Source organism: Coenobita brevimanus, chromosome 59, assembly GCF_032717465.1.
Source record: "Coenobita brevimanus isolate Jiangsu-jjx chromosome 59, ASM3271746v2, whole genome shotgun sequence".
NCBI lineage: Eukaryota > Metazoa > Arthropoda > Malacostraca > Decapoda > Coenobitidae > Coenobita > Coenobita brevimanus.
Genome location: NC_137012.1, coordinates 30,237,130 through 30,255,895, shown reverse-complemented (window position 1 = coordinate 30,255,895; position 18,766 = coordinate 30,237,130). Strand labels below are relative to the sequence as shown.

Sequence of the window (18,766 nt, the reverse complement as noted above, 5' to 3'; positions counted from 1 at the left end):
CCCAAACCAGCACTTTCTCCTTGAGGAAACTTTTTTCCAGGTGACGCTTAATGGTGGTCCGAATGGTTGATTATCTGGTATCAAAGGGGGGGGGGAACTCTGGAAAGGTGTAGCTCACCCAGTTAGGAACCAAGGGTTCTACTGTGTGTGTGTGTGTGTGTGTGTGTACACATGTATGAGTGGATCCATACTGTATGTGCATGCATGTGTGTGCCTTTTGTGATTCCAGCAATTTTGGAAAGGAGGAATTTCCATAAGAAATGAGGGTAAATAATCTATCTATCTAACTATCTATTGCCTGATGCCACAATCCTACAAGGGGTGGCCATTTGACTTTGAGTTATTTGTTTTAGGGGAAGGGACACTAACTCTCCACCAACCCACTTGCTGACACGTAGGGAGCACGTATGGTTTGGTTATATGGTTACCACCCAGTGCTGTAAATGGTTTCTTGGCTTATAGGAAACCATTTGGATTGTCACTCAATGTAAAGCCACCTGTAAAGGAAAGAAGAGCAATAAGAAGTGATATGGGAGAAATAGCAAGAGAGGAGGGCAGGCACAGAAAAAGAATGATAAAGGCTAAGGAAGAAGTAGGTAGCACTACATCAAGTGACTGGATTATGGTCGCCATCATCTACCACAAAAAAAAATTTGTCAACACAACTCATGTTTTCCCAGAAGTAAATATTTACCCATAAAAGTTAACCTAACCAAACCAAACGATGTACCGGGTAACCTAACTGGCATGACTTGAGGATGAATATATTTTGGGGCAGGATTGACTTGTCACTAAATATGCTTCAATAAATACTTGAAAAATAATAAAATATCAAAGCACGACAACACAATCAGCAACTAGCTACTCAAGAAAGCTCAAGAAGGGTTGTGAAAAAAAAAAGAAGGAAAATTTTGTAATGAGGTCCCATTCAATCACTGAAAAAAAAATGGGATGGCTTTCAATCTTGGCAAGAACACCAATAATACTAGCACAGCAAGTAATGGTAATGAGAGAGAGAGAGAGAGGGGAACATACTTGTTTACTTGTCTTGAATGACTGGTTTCTGATCTTACCCAGTTATTACTCCACTGAAAAATAATACAACGTCAGCCTCTTGAAAGTACTGAGTACTTTGGCCACCTCCACCTTATTCCACTATAATTACTTCCTTGTACAAATTCTTCTTTTGACATTTACTACGTTGCGGGCAAGTACGTCTGACCCAACGTGGGCACCATAACATTATTTCGGATATAACCTAAGCAACAGCGGGTGGTGACGTCACAAGTGCCTTTTTATCTATTACATTGCAAAATATTCACTTTTCTTGGAAATATGCAACGACCCAGAGATTGAAAGGTAATGCCAAATGATTAGTTAAATTAATCTTTGCAAGGAATTTTTATTTTTTGAAAAAGTCTTATATCGCCAGCATTAAGAGGATATTAGTTCATGTTAAATTAAATCGTCTGCAAGTCGCATAAATAAATTCTAAAAGACGTAATTGTAATAACGATATTAATGAGATTTTGACTTTACAGCAGTGGCTTAGCCACGGGGGGACCTGGGGGGCCCGGGCTCCCCTAGCCAGACTTGCCCCTGCAATTGCAAATTTATTTATTTAATGTGAACACAATTGGTCTCCCAGGTTAGGGCTTGGCACCAAATTGACCGTGTGTTCTTAGGCCTTTGACTTTTTGTTTGGCAGCCCCAGTTAAATAATACATTTGACCGAAGGACCAGCACAGACCACTACAGTAGTTATGCCTAACCCAGCAGACCCATCAACCACAATCGGGGAACTTTCTACAGTAAAAGCTAGTTCACCTTTTTCAGAACAGCTGTAGGAACAGACATATGACTGCATAAGTGTTTTGAAATATAGTAGAAGGGTAGGCAGGAGAATGAAATGTGGATTAATTAAAAGGAGTAAAATATCACTGTGATGGTATGAATTTATTCAAAGCTATCTGTGTGATACAACAAGCACATGATAAACTTAGGTAGTGGAATCATAAATATATACAAACATGGCTTAAAAATACAGTAAAAGCTCATACTAAAAAAAAAAAAAAAAAAAAAAAAAAAATCTCCTTAGGTAGCTGGCACAAATAAAAGAAAAAACAATGGTGTTGATAATCACTTTCTGTAAACTCTTATCACCAACCCCCTTCAACTAAAGATCATGTACGGAGTGGATGTTCTAGTTATATTCGTACAACTCCTTGAAAACTGAGCAGGTAATTATTAATTATCATAACAGTAACAATTTCTTTTTCTACGAAGATCTTTTTCTATTCTTTCCATTTCCAAACAGTTTTATTCAACTTAGGAAGGATCTAGAGCAGTGAAGGGGTTGATTGAGGCTATACTGTATATAAATCACCCAGTTTGAAATGGAAAAAAAAATGAAGGCTGAATTCTATATTTTATATAGTTAGAGACAGAGGTAAACAGACATGGTAAAGCCAGAACTACATAAGGAAAAAAATAAACCCCAGCTATTTATAATCTATATCAAAAGTGAACATGATTCCAATATTAAAATATATATATAATTTTCCTAAGTATCTACTATGCCCAGAGTCTTCCAGGCCTCAAATTAGGTAAGATTGGCTCTTAATGTCTGAGCTAACTTCAGATGACAAAAAAGAATTTTTCCAGTCTACTGCACCCAGAAACACATGAGCAGTTCCCAACCATCAATGACTAAGTGAGCATGGAATGTACAATGTATCAGTAGTCTATATGGAATACACTTAATACTTCACCAGTAATGTATTTTATATTCTATTACAGCATTGCTACCACCAAATCTGAGTCAACTTAGGGCAGACCTTTGGTAGTTAAAGGGTTAATAAAGGCTACAACAGTTCAATAAGTCTCTGCCAAAGCTGAGCAAAATAATCTAGAAATGGCAAGAACAGAGGATAAAATACATCATTGGAAAGAAGTGGTTCACATTTTTTCTAAAGTACAGGATTTGTACAACTGTGCAACACATTATCATCAGCACTCTTTACATATAATCTCTCAATACAGTACTTACAGTCTTGACACACTTAAGTTTTCATACTTACTTGCAAAGTATTTAACCAGACACTCCATCAATCATTCATGTCAGACACCATTAAATATATAAGGTAGTAAATTTTGTTCATAACTCCATTCCAGATGATAAACAACTTCCACCTGATTCATTCATTTCATTCATCATCTAATCCAGTATTGCCCCATGAGAAGCATAGGAGCCTAGGGATAGGTCATGACCTTTAAGATGAAAGTGACCAACTTTACTCATCCCTAGGTGGCATTGTGAGAGCAATAAACCCCAACCACCCCTTGGATATAAACCTGCACTGGCTCAATCCAACTGGAGTGCCTTAATTACCCACTTAACCACCAGGCACCATAATTTGGTTGTATGATCACCACCCAGCATAGTAAATGGCTTCTGGTGTACAAGAAACCATTTGGCTTGTCACTCAGTGTAGAGTCACCACCAGACAGAAGGAAGAGGAAAAAATGAAGGAAAGAAAGACAGAAGAGGAAGGAAAGAAAGAAGGAAGGAAGAGAGGAAAGGGCAGGCACCCAAGAGCACCACTACATTGAGTGAGTGAATGGTGAAGACCCCCACCTATCACTACTTCTTGGAATTAATTTCCCACCACTGAAATATATGTTCTGGACTACAGCCACCTAGTCTTGAGCTGTACACCTCATATGAGTTAATATGGGAGAGATTGTAGTTGTTATATGCGGTAACTAATAATACACAATGAACACAGTAAGTTATGTATATACTGCTGTAGGAGCAGCAGCATTATAAGCGGTTGCAACTCCACGCTCGTCTGGACTTGAATCCATTGAACAGCAGGCTGAAGCAACCTTTCCGCTACAGTTCACCATCCTCCTTTTGGGGGATAGGAAGCGAGTTGAAAGACATCTGTATAACTGAGGAGTGGAGTTGACCAGTTATACTGGTGCCACTGTGAGAAGGCATCCCTTTCCAGCACCAGCTATATAAAAGAGGACATGACAGTTAACATAAAGCTGTGGCACTGTGGAATGAAAACAGACAACACACTGATTTCAAATTTTATGTAAAAACTATTACCAAATGTGCATCTCAATTTCACACTGCCATGAACTGTTCACAAGGAAAAATTAAACCCTGTCTATCCATCTAAAGCCAATTATCAAACTCAGAGGGGGTAGCCATGAATAAATTACCTCCATATCACCCTGTCTTTTTGACATCTGACTGCCCTCGCTGTACATCATACCATCTCCTTTCATGTACCTCTCCATCCCTTCCCTCTACCATATCCTCGATCTCCCCTGTCCTTCAAGCTCACTCCTATAACGAAATTGGGTTTACTATGAGAAGTTGGGACAACCTGTGTTTTCATCTGGTGTGACTCTATTGGATATATTTATGTGAAACTACAGAATGTGGTGAATGTTTTTGGTGTATCAGATTGAGCCAGGATTTCAGGGGCTTGAATGATGAGTGAATGGAAGTGTGTCCCATTGGACTGGGCACAATTGGGCTGTCTGGACGTTGCTACTCCTCACCCTGCCCTTGGGGGGGAAAGGAGATCCAGATGATGATGATGATGATGATGATGATGATGTTGATGTATTTTTCTAAGGCTTTGTGCATACAAGCATGTGTCAGCCCTGTTCACCTGCTGGCAACTTTCCATATTATGTAATCTCTGGCAGCATTTTGGCTCAAAAAAGACAGAGAACAGAAGTAAAAACTAAAGAACTCAAAGACATAAATATGAAGGATGACACAGCACACACAAAAACGGCCACTAAAGCTTTCACAAAACTTCATTCGATACCACACAGCATCTGTAGGCTAAACAGTATATATTATTCCACCCCCACCTTTCAAAACATCCCCACTTTTCAAAAACACTCTTTTTCTACCATACACTACATATAAAGTCTCTAATAACTTCGTCTTAAAAGTGAGAAATAAAATACTAGTAATACAGTATTTTGTTAAATACAAAAACTAAGAAAAACTGATGAACTTGAACGTATTTCTGTAATAAATGCAGAAATGAAATTCTTTGTGTGCCTAAAAAAGGAAAGAAAGAAAAAAAAGACTTTGAAAGCAAAATTCCTCCCTAAAACAAATGGTCAAGTAGGGTACACATACAGACTGAAGCACAGTTCTATTTCCAAAAATTTCCATTACTTGTTTCTCTTCATATACATATACAGTAAACTGAAAAAAGAATAAGAGCATTCAAACTTTACCTATAAAACTCTTAACCTTTCCAAAGACAATATTTCAGATGTCTATGCTTGTTTACTAGTCTCTGTATTTGCATTTTCCTCAGCTGTTTGAGCTGAACTGGTCTTCCCTGTGCCTCTCTGCACCTCATTTGGCTCGATGTTGGAAGTATTTGTGCCTTTCTCTCTCTCACTTGGTCTGGTTTTGTCTGTGTCTTTCTGTCCCTCACTTGCTTTGGCCTTGGAAGTATTTATGACTTTTTTGGTCTTATTTGTGCCTTTCTGTCTTCCACTTGCCTTGGTATTGTCCCTATCTTCCTGTGCCTCGCTTGTTTTGACTTCCCTCACACTTTTTGGACTAATGTTTTCTGGTGCAGCTTGTCCATTTCCACCACTTCCCTTCTTGGCATCTCCACCTTTGCCTTTACTTCCATCTCCTGGGTCTCTGTCTTCTTTGCCCTTGTCTGGCTGTATGAGAGAGGCTGCCTGAGCCCCTTGAGCTGACTGATTGGCTGGGATTGGGGCAGAGGTGGGGATGATGGGGTTACTCTCAGGTGCAACATTGACGGACTGGCTGGTTTTCTCCGGGGCTGAGAAGAAGTACAGCTGGAAAGATAAGTGTGTTAACTAATGAAATTTGAATGTAAATAAAATATGGCCGGGAAAAAAAGTCTGGTTTGTCATATGATAAAGATCCACAACTCCTTTTCAGCTTAGATAATTGCTAGGTAGGTTGACCAGATGGTAAATATGACTTATAACAAAGGAGGTATTCCTGCCTCATAACTAAGGTTCATCAAACAGCATGCATTCATGACTTGATATTCAAGTTGTTAGTGGCTCAGTGCCATCAGATGAACACAAACTGACTATTGTATGGAGATGATACTATTCAGATGACCCATCAGTTAGGGAGTTCAATACTGACACATGAATGGAACACAATATAATTGGAAAAGTGTGTTAAATACAGTACTGAAAACTGCATGTATATAGATTAAAATGGAGGGATGATATATGTTTAATACTAACAGATAAATGAACTTAATGACTCTGGGTTACAGTATAGTGATGCCAACATGTGAAGACATTTCTATCACTCTTTAAACAAATTCCAACACATAAAGTAGTACAGGTGTAAATTACAGTAATAACTGGTTTTACATTGGATATAAATGGGACAGTATCTTCACTCTCGATCCCTAGTGGACTAGGTACACGTGATGACAACTATACCATTGAAAAGTTCATTTATCTAAAGACAGAATCCTCAAAACCTAGAGGTGTGAATGGGATGGAACATCAAAGGCACTGTAATATGAATGTGTAAAACACACATTGTGATAAGGCAAGACCAACACACCATAAATCCAAGAGCGAGTGTAGCATGAAGCAGCAGTATGAATGCAGCGATACCCAGAGCCACCTGGCGTGAGTCATGTGAGAGTGATGGCCACACAGTGCGCACCAACACACTGCCACTTAAAACTGGCGCTACAATGGCCAGGCACCACTTGAACCAAGGCTGGGGCACCATCCAAAGAATCTAATGTGGGAAAAAGCGTACAGCACAAAAACAGAACAATATTAATGTAAAAGTGGATGTAAATGAGCATAAGAAAGAAAGAAAGAAAGGAAGATTTCCACATCCCATATGAACCTACAATGGGGAAAAATCCATAAAGGAAATCATGGGATATAAGTACAGCATATCAGAATGTAAATGGAAACTAACATGGGGTATTCACGCTCCACATATTAGGCAGAACATGCTGATTATAGGGATACAAACATACACTGCATCAGAAAAACACTGAATCTTCCACAAAGGGATAATGTTATATTATGTCATGGGGTACATAATTTATAGAAGAGGGAAAAAAAAAAAAAATGTACACACGGAAGGAAGAATTATGGGATGTGTGAATGGTTAATGAATGAGAGTGTGGCCTATTAACTAGGCAGACTTGAGGCAGTTCTCCTTCTATAAGTTCTTTTCTTGTTCTCTGGACCTTGCCTCATCCCATCCTTAGGTAGGAAAAGAGGTCTGGATGATTAGGATGATAATGACAACATGGGTGTACCAAACTTTGATGAACTATGAGAATGTGGATACTGTACCCAGTGTAGTATAAAACTGTTCAGTATCAACACATGAAGCAACAAATTGTACTTCTCACTAAATAACTGGATGGACTAAACAGATATATGCATATTATGTTTTAGGAGATGAGAAAATGAGTATATAATGATTCGAATGTATAGTGCTGCATCATTAGGTGGTCCTCTTTTTTCTCCTTTATAAATATAATATATACCCAAAGGCAGGATGCCTTTGTGTGGTGTCACTGACATAACTAGGCTGCTTCACTGCCTGGTTATACAAATGTTCCTCAACTCCCTCCCTATCCCCTGAAAAGAGGATGGTGGACTGCAGGAGGAGGACAACTTCACCCTGCTGTCTACCAAGTTTATATTCAAAGAAGTCTTGGACTGTACTTACTACTGCTACTACTCCTTACCCAAAAGTGCACTTACCGAGACTGGCACAAATATGGCAAGAGAGTAACCGTAGATGCACAGCAGCTCAAGAAGTGATATCTTGGCCCGGGATCCTCGCCACACCACCAGCCCCCACACGCCCAGCGGCACCAGCCATGCATAGGCAAAGATGGCAGATGCGGCAAGAGTTACTGAAAAAAAGTAAAGTATCCTGAACACTGTTTGTTAACTAAATTGAATAAAATGACCTGGTACAGTCAGTTTGTTTTCACTTCAAGAAATTGGGGCACTTCCACAACTTGAAAACTAAATTGTGGTTGCATGAAATTAAGTAAGCCTTCAGTATGAGAGAGGAATAAGTCTCCTTGGTTACTTGGCAAATTAATCCTCCAATCGACCACTGACTGTGCTGAATGGAGATAGGGATTTTTGTCAGGTTAGAATAAGTGTGCTGCCATAACATGAATATACTGTAATACAAAAGACATAACAGTAACAAGAGGATTAACTGAGAAAGATGAGATGTGAGCAGCATAAGTCAACCCATGTAAAACTTGTACAGTACATCCCCATAGTATGCGAGTTCCGAGTACACGATCCCCCTTGTACACGAGGACCTATTTTATTTTTTTTTTAAGTGTATTTTTTATTAGAACGCGAGTTGAACTCCTTGTAAGCCAGATGGGCAGCGAAGAGTGGCCCAAATCCGGCTGAGTCGATGTCTGAGGTGTCAGAAATAGACTTTAAAGGGTTTATGAACGAAGTGAGTGCATTAGGTAGTGAAAGTGTCGAAAGTGCTGGTGGCGAAAGTGATGAGGAAAGTGGTGTGTCAGGTGGGGTGGTGGGTGATGCAGGAGATGCACGATAGGTGCCTCATCCTGCCTTGGATCCTCTTCTTACCTCCATCACACCTGTTGTCCTCTTGGGTAAAGGTGTGCAGCCATATTCTTGTTGGTTTAGTTAAGCAATATCCTTGTTGATTTACCTAGTAAAGCCATAATCTTGTTGGTTTACTTTATCTTAGGTAATATGTCTAAGATAGTTTCGTTGTATAGTACAATACTTATGTCTGAAAGGCATCTCAAGGGTTGCCCATGAAGGGAGGTGCTGCCCATATGTAATTTTTCCCGTAAGTTTATATATTCACAGTACGTGAATTCCTAGTGTGCGACGTCCTCTGCCACCCATATAGGCGCGTACTAGGGGGATGTACTGTATCTGCATATGGAATTAAATAATGCCAGTACAGGTATAGTTATTAAAAAGACTTAACTGAGCTAAGAGGAAGTTAGCTATAGACTCAAAAGACAAGCACATCCATGGGCTAAAGAGGTTAAAGTTCCTCAGTTGCCATCGTGATCCCACCTTTGCGGAACTCATATCTCCAGATGTATGTGTCTGCTGGCGGTGTGGCCAGGTAGTTGGCCAGGTTGCCTGTGATGGCTGTTGTGAAGGCCAGTGTCACACAGATCCAGAAAGGACCTGAAAGGAACAAACTCATTACACTAAGATTTTGAAAAAAGTAATTTTTAAAATATTTATCTGTATAACTACAATTCTTCACTTATGCACAAAATCAGTTCAAGTACCGTTATTTTACCTTACTCCATCCCTTATCACAGAAAAACAAAAAATGAACAGTTTTCTAGCAAATGCATCACCCTTCCACCATCCAAAGCATATGGCACTGCATGACTGAAAAACCTTCCGACACCTCTTAGGGTTCAGCCTGTGGAAGGCCATAACTCTGACTGAGGAGTTCTAACTACTGTATTAACATAGGTAATATTGTGGTAGATGGGGGCGCTCACCATCCACTCACTCGATGTAGTACTGCTTTGGGTGTCTGCCTTTTGTTCTCTTCAATCCATCTTCTTCTGCCTTTCTTTCCTTCATTCTTTCCTCTTTCATCTGCCAGTGGGTGACTTTACACTCTCTCTTCTGTCTTTCTTTCCTTCATTCTTTCCTCTTCCTTCTGCCTGTGGGTGGCTCTACATTAAGTGACAAGCCAAATAGTTTCCTTTACACCAGGAAACCATTTACTACACTGGGTGGTAACCATATGACCAAATTATGGCACCTGGTGGTTTAGTGGGTAATGAAGGTGCTCCAATCGGACTGAGCCCATGTAGGTTTATATCCAAGGGATGGTTGGGGTTTATTGCTCACATGATGCCACTCAGGGATGAGTGAGGCTGGTCACTCTCACCTTAAATGTCAGGACCAACTTGCCTAGCCCCGGGTTCCTACGCTCCTCATGGGGCGACAGGAATAGATGATGGATGGATGGATGAACATAGGCAATAGCTATATTATCCACTGCCATCATCATCCCAACCCCTTTTTCCCACCTAAGTAAAGAGTGATGTTGGGTCCAGAAAGCAAGGTAAGATAAAAACATGACAGAGGGAGACTTCATGAACAGCATGACCAGTGAAATGGGTTACACCCTCATTCACTCATCACTCAAGCCCCTGGAATCCTCCTTTCAGGCATCATCTTTGACACACATGCACATCATAACATAATACCCATCAGTTGTCGGATGAATATACACTACCTATACACCATGCTCACCATAGAGATCCGGGTTAGGCCGGATATAAGACTGAAGGTAGCTGACACCAGGCTTTGGCACCATGGACCACAGGATGCGATCACCCACTTGTTTGCTCTCCACATCAAAGAACTGCTGGTAAAACTCAAACGTCCAGAAGGATGCCCCTGCTTTGAGGCCTGCAGGTTCTGTACCATCTCCCTCACCCATCAACTGGAAAATAAGCAAGTTAGTGAAGAATGCTAACCCTCGTTTTTCAATTTGCGTCTCCAACTCTCAGCATTAACCAGATAATCCATTGCCTGAGGCCCAGCAGTCCTATGTGGCACACACTTTCACATGTCACCACTTCAGGCCCTATACTAGTTTTACATCAACTTGGCTTGACACTGTCATCTTATTTTGAATGGTGTGTTGTAACAAATGATTCCTCCTTATAAGGAAGTGTTCTGAAATATCACAACTTTTTACATACTACTTCATCTGGTCTAGTAGGTTAAGATGCTCCAGCTGGATGGGGCCCACAAGGGTTCACACCCAAGTGAAGATTACCGTAGTGTTTACTGCTCATGTACAGTAATGCTACTTGAGGTGAGTAAGCTGGTCACCCTTGCCTTAAATGTCAGGACTGAGCAAACTAGCACATGGTCCTTAGCTTCCCGATGGGACAAAAAGAATTGGATGATAGAATTACATCCAGCTGGTGCTGTACATACAGAATGTGAATGAGGTTGCATTTTCCTGTTTCCTGGACTACCCTGCTGGATGGGAGTGGGTAGCAGCAGATATCTATATATTAAAAAATATATATATATTCTAGTTCTAACTTCTATTGGTGGCTTGGTATACTTCTTAGACCATGGATGATTCTCTGATGTGATGCATTTTGCAGGAAACTGACAGCCATACCTCAAGTGTAAAGATGAAGCAGTGGAATAGAAGTGAACATTTGTTCCTGGAAGTACTTGTTCCTAAACCTTGTAAGAGTTGTATATTATCTGTATATACCACAATGATATTGTGAAAAGTATAGGTGTGGATGCTCATCCCTAATGGGTGAAGTCATGTCTAATGGGTGAAGTCGGGAGTCTGGGGCAAGTATATAATTTTACTACAGAAAAAACTTACTTCAGATATTACCATACACCTGGGTTCAATATTCTGGCATCCTACATGACAGACTATGATGCATGATGGTTCAACTTCCTTTGTTAACAGGGTTCAATAATACACAAACGTATACAGACAACTTTAATGTAATTTAAAACACTTAGGGAAGTATCAAACAACAGCAAGAAAGTGTTGTAGAGTCTGAATGTTTTCATTCATTCATTGTCAGACGCCATGTATCCCAAACGGGGTGGTCAAGGGCTTAGAGTTAATTGTTTTACAGGGAGGGGCACTAATCCTCCACCAACCCTACTCGACACGTAGGGAGAATGTAATTACTGATATCAAGTGTAAAATCATATACGGTATACTGGGTGACAATGTTCGTTGATAAAAGAACTTAACTAACAGATACATCTTTCTGTTTATCTGAACCGCCATAATGGTATATAGGTCTTCACATTTTACATGATTTTAAAAAATTACATTAGTTCCTCTTACAACTATTTTGAACAAGTTATTACTGCCCTCATATAAAACTGATTTAAATTCAACCTCTACTCTCCTTCCTTTATTTCAAACTTTTTGACTTCTCTAATTATGTTTAAGTAATAATAATTAGCTACCTGTATTATACACTTCCTACCTTTCTTGATCAAATTAGATATGTTTGCATTTTTAAATCTTGAGATGACAGGTGTTTCCCTTCACTGGGGAAAAATGGTCTGGCAATGGCCAGAGTATAACTGTCCATAAAAGGTTAAAAAAAAAAAAAGGGGGGGGGGGCAAAAATACTGAGACATCAGTTTCAAACATGAATTATGCAGACCAATACTATTTTGGTGCAGTTTTAAGGGGTCTGGCTACAGACAGACAGAGAACCAAACTAATGCTATATCTGAGTAATTTTAAACACCTCATATCTATGGTTAATCCCTCCCAATGTGTGCAGTTTAGTTTTTGAGCCCAGCGCCCCAGTCTGAGGCTGTGAATGAAGATAGAATACCCTCCGTACTCTAGAGTGCAGAAGAGCCATAGAACACATCATACATGGCTCTCGGGTCACAAAAACATCATACCCAGTGCATATATAGAAGCCATGATCTACGTCATCTGTGTTTTCAGTCTGCTTGGGAATTTTCTCCTTTGTAGCCACTATATTCTTACTAATATCACTTCCTGAACTTTCCTTCGATGGATGTTTATCTTTGGTACTGGTAAATAATCCTGATTTGGCAGCTTCATAGTCATCACATTGTGTCCAAGCTCCCCCTCCTTGTCTGGCAGCCACATTGTCAATCGCAACCATGACAGCGTGTTTGAGAGGATGCCTGTGTCTTAGATCACTAGCATTTGTTACTATGGCACCACTTTGGCTGTCAGCTATCACAACACCAACAGAATGATATATCTGGAAATCCTGATCAATGCTCTCTATTGTTTGCTCCTTGTCAACTCTCTGACTCAGTTCTATGGCCTTATTCATGTGGTCAATCACTACCTCTTCCTCCAACTTACTGAAAAAGTTGGCAGATACAAGCTGAGTTAAGTAGGCATCCTCATGAAAAGCACAGGGCCAGAAGGGGGCAACTTTGTCGTACATGCTACGTACTCTTGGTGGGAATCGGGCAACTTTTGCAGCAAAAACTTTGCTTTCACACCCAGATATGTCAATTCCCTTACCCTGGAGACTGGCCAGGACTTTTTCAGCCTCCGACATATCAAGAGAGGTGATATAATCTGCACCAAAGTTTTGTACTGGAGCAGCACCAAGATTCTCTATAAGATCAAGGTAAACATATAATCCTTCCTCGGCTTTCTTTCCCCGTAAGTTATTCTGATTTGAATTTTCTGACATACCACTTCCTTTTCGTACAGTTTCTTGATTTTCTTCTGACTTAACAATTCTCCCAAGCTTCCGGACCCTTTTGAGGTGGCTAAGCTTGGGTACAGGAAGCTTTAGGGAGAGTTCCTTAATAACTTGAGATGTATACAGTTTATCTTTCACCTTTAACACCACCACCTGCACAAACTCTGGCTCTCCGTGAACACCTTCTGGTAAAACTGCACTTATTTGAACAGTCTCAGGGAGTAAGAATGGCTGTCGTTGCGTGTGCTTCAATTCCACAGATGAGGCTTGAGCCCCAGTTTCATATTTCTCTATTCTGTGAGTTTCTGAAGTTATCAGTGTTTCTACTGAGCTGCAATTCCTAGTTTCAGTTGCTTCTCTTGGTGGTACACACACTTTTTCTGTCTCCCATTCAGCAAGCTTCTCTCCAGTTTTAATTCTCTTGTGTCTGGACTGACTGTATTCACTTTCCATTTCACATTCCTTACTTTCCACCTCCATTTCAGCTCTGTCATCTTCAGTCCAATGTCTGTTATGGTGGGTATATTCCTCTTCAGCTTTGAGCCTCTTTATCCTGGGTGTGACCTGCAAGTAACAAACATTCTCACTTTCCTCTTGTGGTGTCAGCATTCAGGCATTTATCTATGTACAGTAGTAATGTAATTCCTTATTTAACAGGCTTTTCACTAACCATCTGTTAATCAACAAACAAATGCTTTTTACTTATATTGTTCATTATTAGGGAGTCAGGATGTGCAGTGCAGGATTAGTGTTGGTACAACTCACATAAGGGTACTTCATACTGGTATATCTCAAGGCATCACCTATTTATTCAAATAACTTATAAAACACAACAATCAGTTTCACTTAGCCTAGTCACAGTTGGATGCTTATCTGTAGCCTAAATATGAATTTTTAGTGTTTTGCTAAGATCATTTTCCTTCACGGAACAAAATACTCACATCATTTCATTTAATAAAGTACAGTAGTTTTTAAGAATGTGAGGCTTTACTGCATCTATTTGCTGTTGCATACTCAGCAGCCAAGTTGGCTGGGGGCAACCTTGAAGTTTCACTATCACAGTTTATAACCACTCCCTTTCGTCAATCTTGAATTTTGCCTTTCATATAATTATTGCAGTGTAATGCATGAGTATTTTTCTCCTTGTTCTGCTATGCACTTTACAGTAGTTATATTCTGGTCAACCTTTCTGTAGTAGCAGCAGTTGCACTCCCAATCTTGTCTGAACAATAACCCAGCAGAATGCAGGCTAAAGCTTTCTTCCTCCTGCAGGCCACTATCCTCCTTTTGCTGGGTTAGGGAGGGAAATGAGGGACGTTTATAGAGCTGTGAAGTGGAGCAAACTGACTACATCTGTGCCACCATTGGTAGGTATCTCTCTCCAGTACCTTTCTATAAAACCTGCATCAAACTGTTCTGTGTACTGCCAGATGACAAATATTAGCATTCATGCAGAGTGGCCATAACTAATAATGCTTCCAAGTCCCTGTGTCACAGTACCATTCCCTCCAACTACTCCAAACTTTCCTCCCTCTTGTACTCATACTATATGTTCACCATGTTTTCATCTTCCTTAATGCTTTACTTACCAAATCTTTTTACATACTAAAATAGATGAGTTTCTAGCAGCATCAGTGTTCTGCTGAGGAACATAAAGGAAGAAGTCTTTCTCTGCCTGGGTAAGTTACACAGAACTTGGCAGTTTCAGATATTTGGCAGCTGTGTTGTATAAGAATGGTAAAATAATAAGAGATAAAAGACAGATCATTTCTGGAAAAAAAAAAAAAAAATGGAGAACTTGTCTGTGTCTTTTCAAGAGGTTACGAACACTTGCAAGATGTGTGATGCTTCTGAAGCTGTTATATGTGATGGTATGGATACATTTGAAGAATGCAAACAGGCAGCAAGCCAAAGAATCATTACCATCATCATCATCATCATCATCACCATCCTGACCTCTTTTTCCCATCCAAGGATGGGGTGATGTAGGGTCCCGAAAGCAAGGAAAGATAAAAACTTGAAAGACAGAGACCTAATTAACAGCAAAGTCAGTAAAATGGGCCACATGAGGTGCCAGACCCTTGTCAAGCAGACTAATATAAATTACAGAGAATCAGTTGTAAATATGCATAAGAATTCTCCCTTAGACAGAAGAGACTCCCTGCCCTGCCTCACCTTGTCCTGCTCTAGTTCATCTTCAGCCGAGTCTGGGAATTCGGTGAAGGTGATGGTCTGCTCATGCTGCCCTCCCCCACCCGCTGGCTGCGTCCTTGTGTCACCAAAGTCTGATTGGCATATAATACTGTATTGCCCCCTCCACCTCACTCACATACACTCTCCTCATCAGTCTCTCGCTCTCCATGCTCTCCACATGGCCAAACCACCTCAGTGAGTTTCTCCTAATGCTTCCTATCACATCCACATCCACACCACAATGCTCCTTCACTTCCTCACTTGTCAGTCTGTCTCTCCATGTGACTCTACAAGCTCCTCTCAAATAAGTTATTTCCACTGCTCTCACTCTTAACTTGTGTCCCTCCAACAAGGTCCAAGCTTCACTTCCATATGTTAAGAGTTGGTATCACAATGGTGTCATGCAGTAACTTTTTCACTTCCATGCTCACATTCCAGTTTCTTATCACTGCTTTCATAGAACCAGCAATCTTTCTACCTTTTTGTACCCTTTCAAGCACTTCACCCTCTAAACTTCCATCCTTACTCATCACACTACCCAAGTACTTAAACTCACTCACACTTTCCATTTCCTCCTCATCCAACCTCACTCTACATTCAGTGGTTTCATTTCTCTCGAAGACCATAACTTTACTCTTCCCTACATTCACCTTTAGATTCTGTTTCTTACACACTCTCCCAAGCTCATCCACCAAGCCTTGCAGCTCCCCTTCATCTTCACTTAATACAGTATCATCTGCAAACAACAGTACAGGGAGTTTCCAAATGCTGCCCTCTCTCATTAGGGCCTCCCCAACATCCACTGCCCTATCTTGTATCTCTTTTATAACCCCATCCATATACAAACTGAACAACCATGGAGACAGGACACATAACCATCCATGTCTTATAGATAAGATATATATAGTATATATTGCATTTCAGTTTATCAATATATACAATTTTAGTTTAATTCCACAGACAAAATTCATTAAAATCTCAACAAACCTTGGAACTGCAAATCCATTCCTCCAAGATCCTGGGAACCATTCTGGAAAAAAAAAAGAAAAAAAGCTAAACATTAAAAATGAGACAGAGTTGCAATGTGGTGATGGCAAAAGTCGTGGTAGATGGGAAGGACACAAATGTACTGTGAGGGAGAGGTCAGAGGCCTCGTATTGTGTGCATGGAGCGGGTTGGTATTACATGTTGTTGCTGCTGTTACCCCAGGCTTATCTAGATATTAACCTGGTGGACAGTGACCAAAGCTGAAGTCCACCATCCTCCTTTACAGGGACATGGAGGTAGCTGAGGGACAGCTGTATAACATGTCTGCTCCACCAACCAGTAAAGGTGCCACCACATGAAGGCATCCCTCTGTGGCACCTACGTTATGGTACCAAACCTTAGCAATAGGTAATATATCTGTATCTTTTATTTTCTTCTTGTCCGTGGTAATGAGTTTTGGTGTTACCCTGCCATGATCAGCTATTATAGCATGCCAAAATAATCAAGCATCACGTCTGACTAACTAAAAGTCGGAGGAGCCAGTCACATTTTACCTCTTTCGAGACTTCAGCGCCCGGGGCTAGGCTACCATTGTCCAGGATATTCAAGGGTAGATGATTAGCCCACTAACTCTGATGGTACTACATCACCAATAAAAAAATAAAAAAATCTGTTGTTACTTTATGGCCGTTTTATGAAATAAATACTCCTTGTGACGTGCTTGATGCGTTGGCAGCGTCCTCATACACCTGGCCAAATTCTCTACTATATTTAGGTGTGTAAATATCTAGTTCACGCATCTGCCGAGAAGAAAAAGAAATGACTTCTGAATACGACCAAGTTAAAGGGAAATACCTCTAAATTTAACACAGCAAAGTCTTTAGATGAAGCCATGGCAGCGACAGATGACGTCCATGTCAACAAACGGAGATAATGTTGCTCACACGGGACAACAAAACAAATTTTTGATAACCGTAGATATTATGAAATAATTGGGGAAATGGTTGTAAATAAATAAATGGCACATAAACTGGTACTTAAATTGACACAAGTGACGCTTAAGTTGCATTTATGTGCCAGCACAAGTGCCAACTTAGTCCAACTTGAGTACAAATTAAGTTGGGACTTAAATGGCACTTAAAGCCTAAGCTAACGAGACTGATTGATTAATTGATAAAATTTATTGCAGTGAAAATTGCGAAGATGATTTGTGGGTGGACATTTCATACGAAACTTAGTAATTGTCACCATTATTCTCTCTATAATATCACTGTGGAGCTTTTGTATGAGGAATGATTATTAATTTATAACTGAACTGCAGGAGTGGCATAAAATAAGAATGAGTTCAGAAGTGGTGATCATACGTCTGGCATTTCACGATGCTGGCAGGCAGCGAGCATCTAAACAATCGCACGAAATTTCAAAACAGATTGAGTGTGGCGGATGTAAATGATCATTTACTAAGGAAGGTGGATGTGAAAACAGTAACCTGAAGGTGGAACTTGAAAGGCAGATCACTGTATACTTGCAGCCTTAACTAAAAGTTAGAAAACAAACCAGTACAGGTTGAAATTTGTGTCAGCTCCCACACATGTTTTCCTACGCAGAGTGCAAGTCAAAAGTTTCCTTTATAATAATCAGTGTCGGGATTGTGCAGCCTGAGTTTAAATAGGTAATTTGAAAGTTCATCATAAGAGGTAATTTTAAAGTCCATCATTAGCCCGTGAGTATTTTACATATAGGTACCATTACTGGCATAGTTCCTTGGGGAAGTCTACTGTGCTTGTGCCCGATTACTTTTGACCCCAAACTGGTTGGGTGGTTCACACAGGTTGGTAAGAGATGCCCTGTAGTTGACCCCTCATTCTTTCCTAGCTTAGTTCTTGTCTAGTCTTGCTTCAGAGGCTTGAACAGTTTGAGCCACAACCACAATTGGAGGGAGATCATTCCACATAGATCATTCCACATGGTTTCTGTTTGGAGTATGAATGCCCTGAGATTCACCAACTGGTGCTGTAACTTTAATATTACACACAAACCAAGGCTGGCAGGATATAACAACCATGAAAGGAGGATCATTGGTCCTAACGTTGGTATCAGTTTTTTGTAAAACTTTGCCAAACAGGTGCGGTGACCACAACTGGCCTCTTACAGTAAGACAATCTTTAGGAAAGTAATTTTATAGACTACAAAAAGTGAAGAGGAAAAATAAAATATACCTGTTTTGGAGTATTTGCAGAAGCCACTAGTTCATCTCTGGCAACCTGTTATAGGTTAGGTTAGGAGAGTGGAGG

General features: G+C 40.2%; 2 protein-coding genes across 2 annotated transcripts; both read right to left on the bottom strand.

The window, feature by feature from the left end:
* Positions 1 to 5,224: 5,224 nt before the first annotated feature.
* Positions 5,225 to 17,381, bottom strand: LOC145402830 (protein YIPF1-like). The gene is made up of 8 exons (XM_080274746.1): positions 17,328 to 17,381; positions 16,473 to 16,515; positions 15,468 to 15,577; positions 10,333 to 10,525; positions 9,121 to 9,237; positions 7,792 to 7,946; positions 6,617 to 6,799; positions 5,225 to 5,859 (listed from the first exon to the last, which is right to left on the bottom strand). Exons 1-8 carry the CDS (start codon positions 17,364 to 17,366, stop codon positions 5,320 to 5,322), a joined length of 1,380 nt encoding a protein of 459 aa, XP_080130872.1. The 5' UTR covers positions 17,367 to 17,381; the 3' UTR covers positions 5,225 to 5,319.
* On the bottom strand, positions 12,315 to 13,901 carry LOC145402836 (tRNA-specific adenosine-34 deaminase regulatory subunit adat3). Its single transcript, XM_080274750.1, has 2 exons — positions 13,283 to 13,901; positions 12,315 to 13,237 (listed from the first exon to the last, which is right to left on the bottom strand). Exons 1-2 carry the CDS (start codon positions 13,899 to 13,901, stop codon positions 12,315 to 12,317), a joined length of 1,542 nt encoding a protein of 513 aa, XP_080130876.1.
* Positions 17,382 to 18,766: the final 1,385 nt, after the last annotated feature.

Excerpts from the sequence above, each read along its gene's own strand:
- LOC145402836 (XM_080274750.1), bottom strand. The coding sequence starts at position 13,901 with ATGCTGACACCACAAGAGGAAAGTGAGAATGTTTGTTACTTGCAGGTC. Across the intron at positions 13,238-13,282 it reads AACTGTACGAAAAGGAAGTG|CCGAGGAAGGATTATATGTT; the intron begins GTATGTCAGAAA and ends GGGGAAAGAAAG.
- LOC145402830 (XM_080274746.1), bottom strand. The coding sequence starts at position 17,366 with ATGGCTTCATCTAAAGACTTTGCTGTGTTAAATTTAGAG. Across the intron at positions 16,516-17,327 it reads TTGCTGTGTTAAATTTAGAG|AATGGTTCCCAGGATCTTGG; the intron begins GTATTTCCCTTT and ends TTTTTTTTCCAG. Across the intron at positions 9,238-10,332 it reads GCCTAACCCGGATCTCTATG|GTCCTTTCTGGATCTGTGTG; the intron begins GTGAGCATGGTG and ends TGTTCCTTTCAG.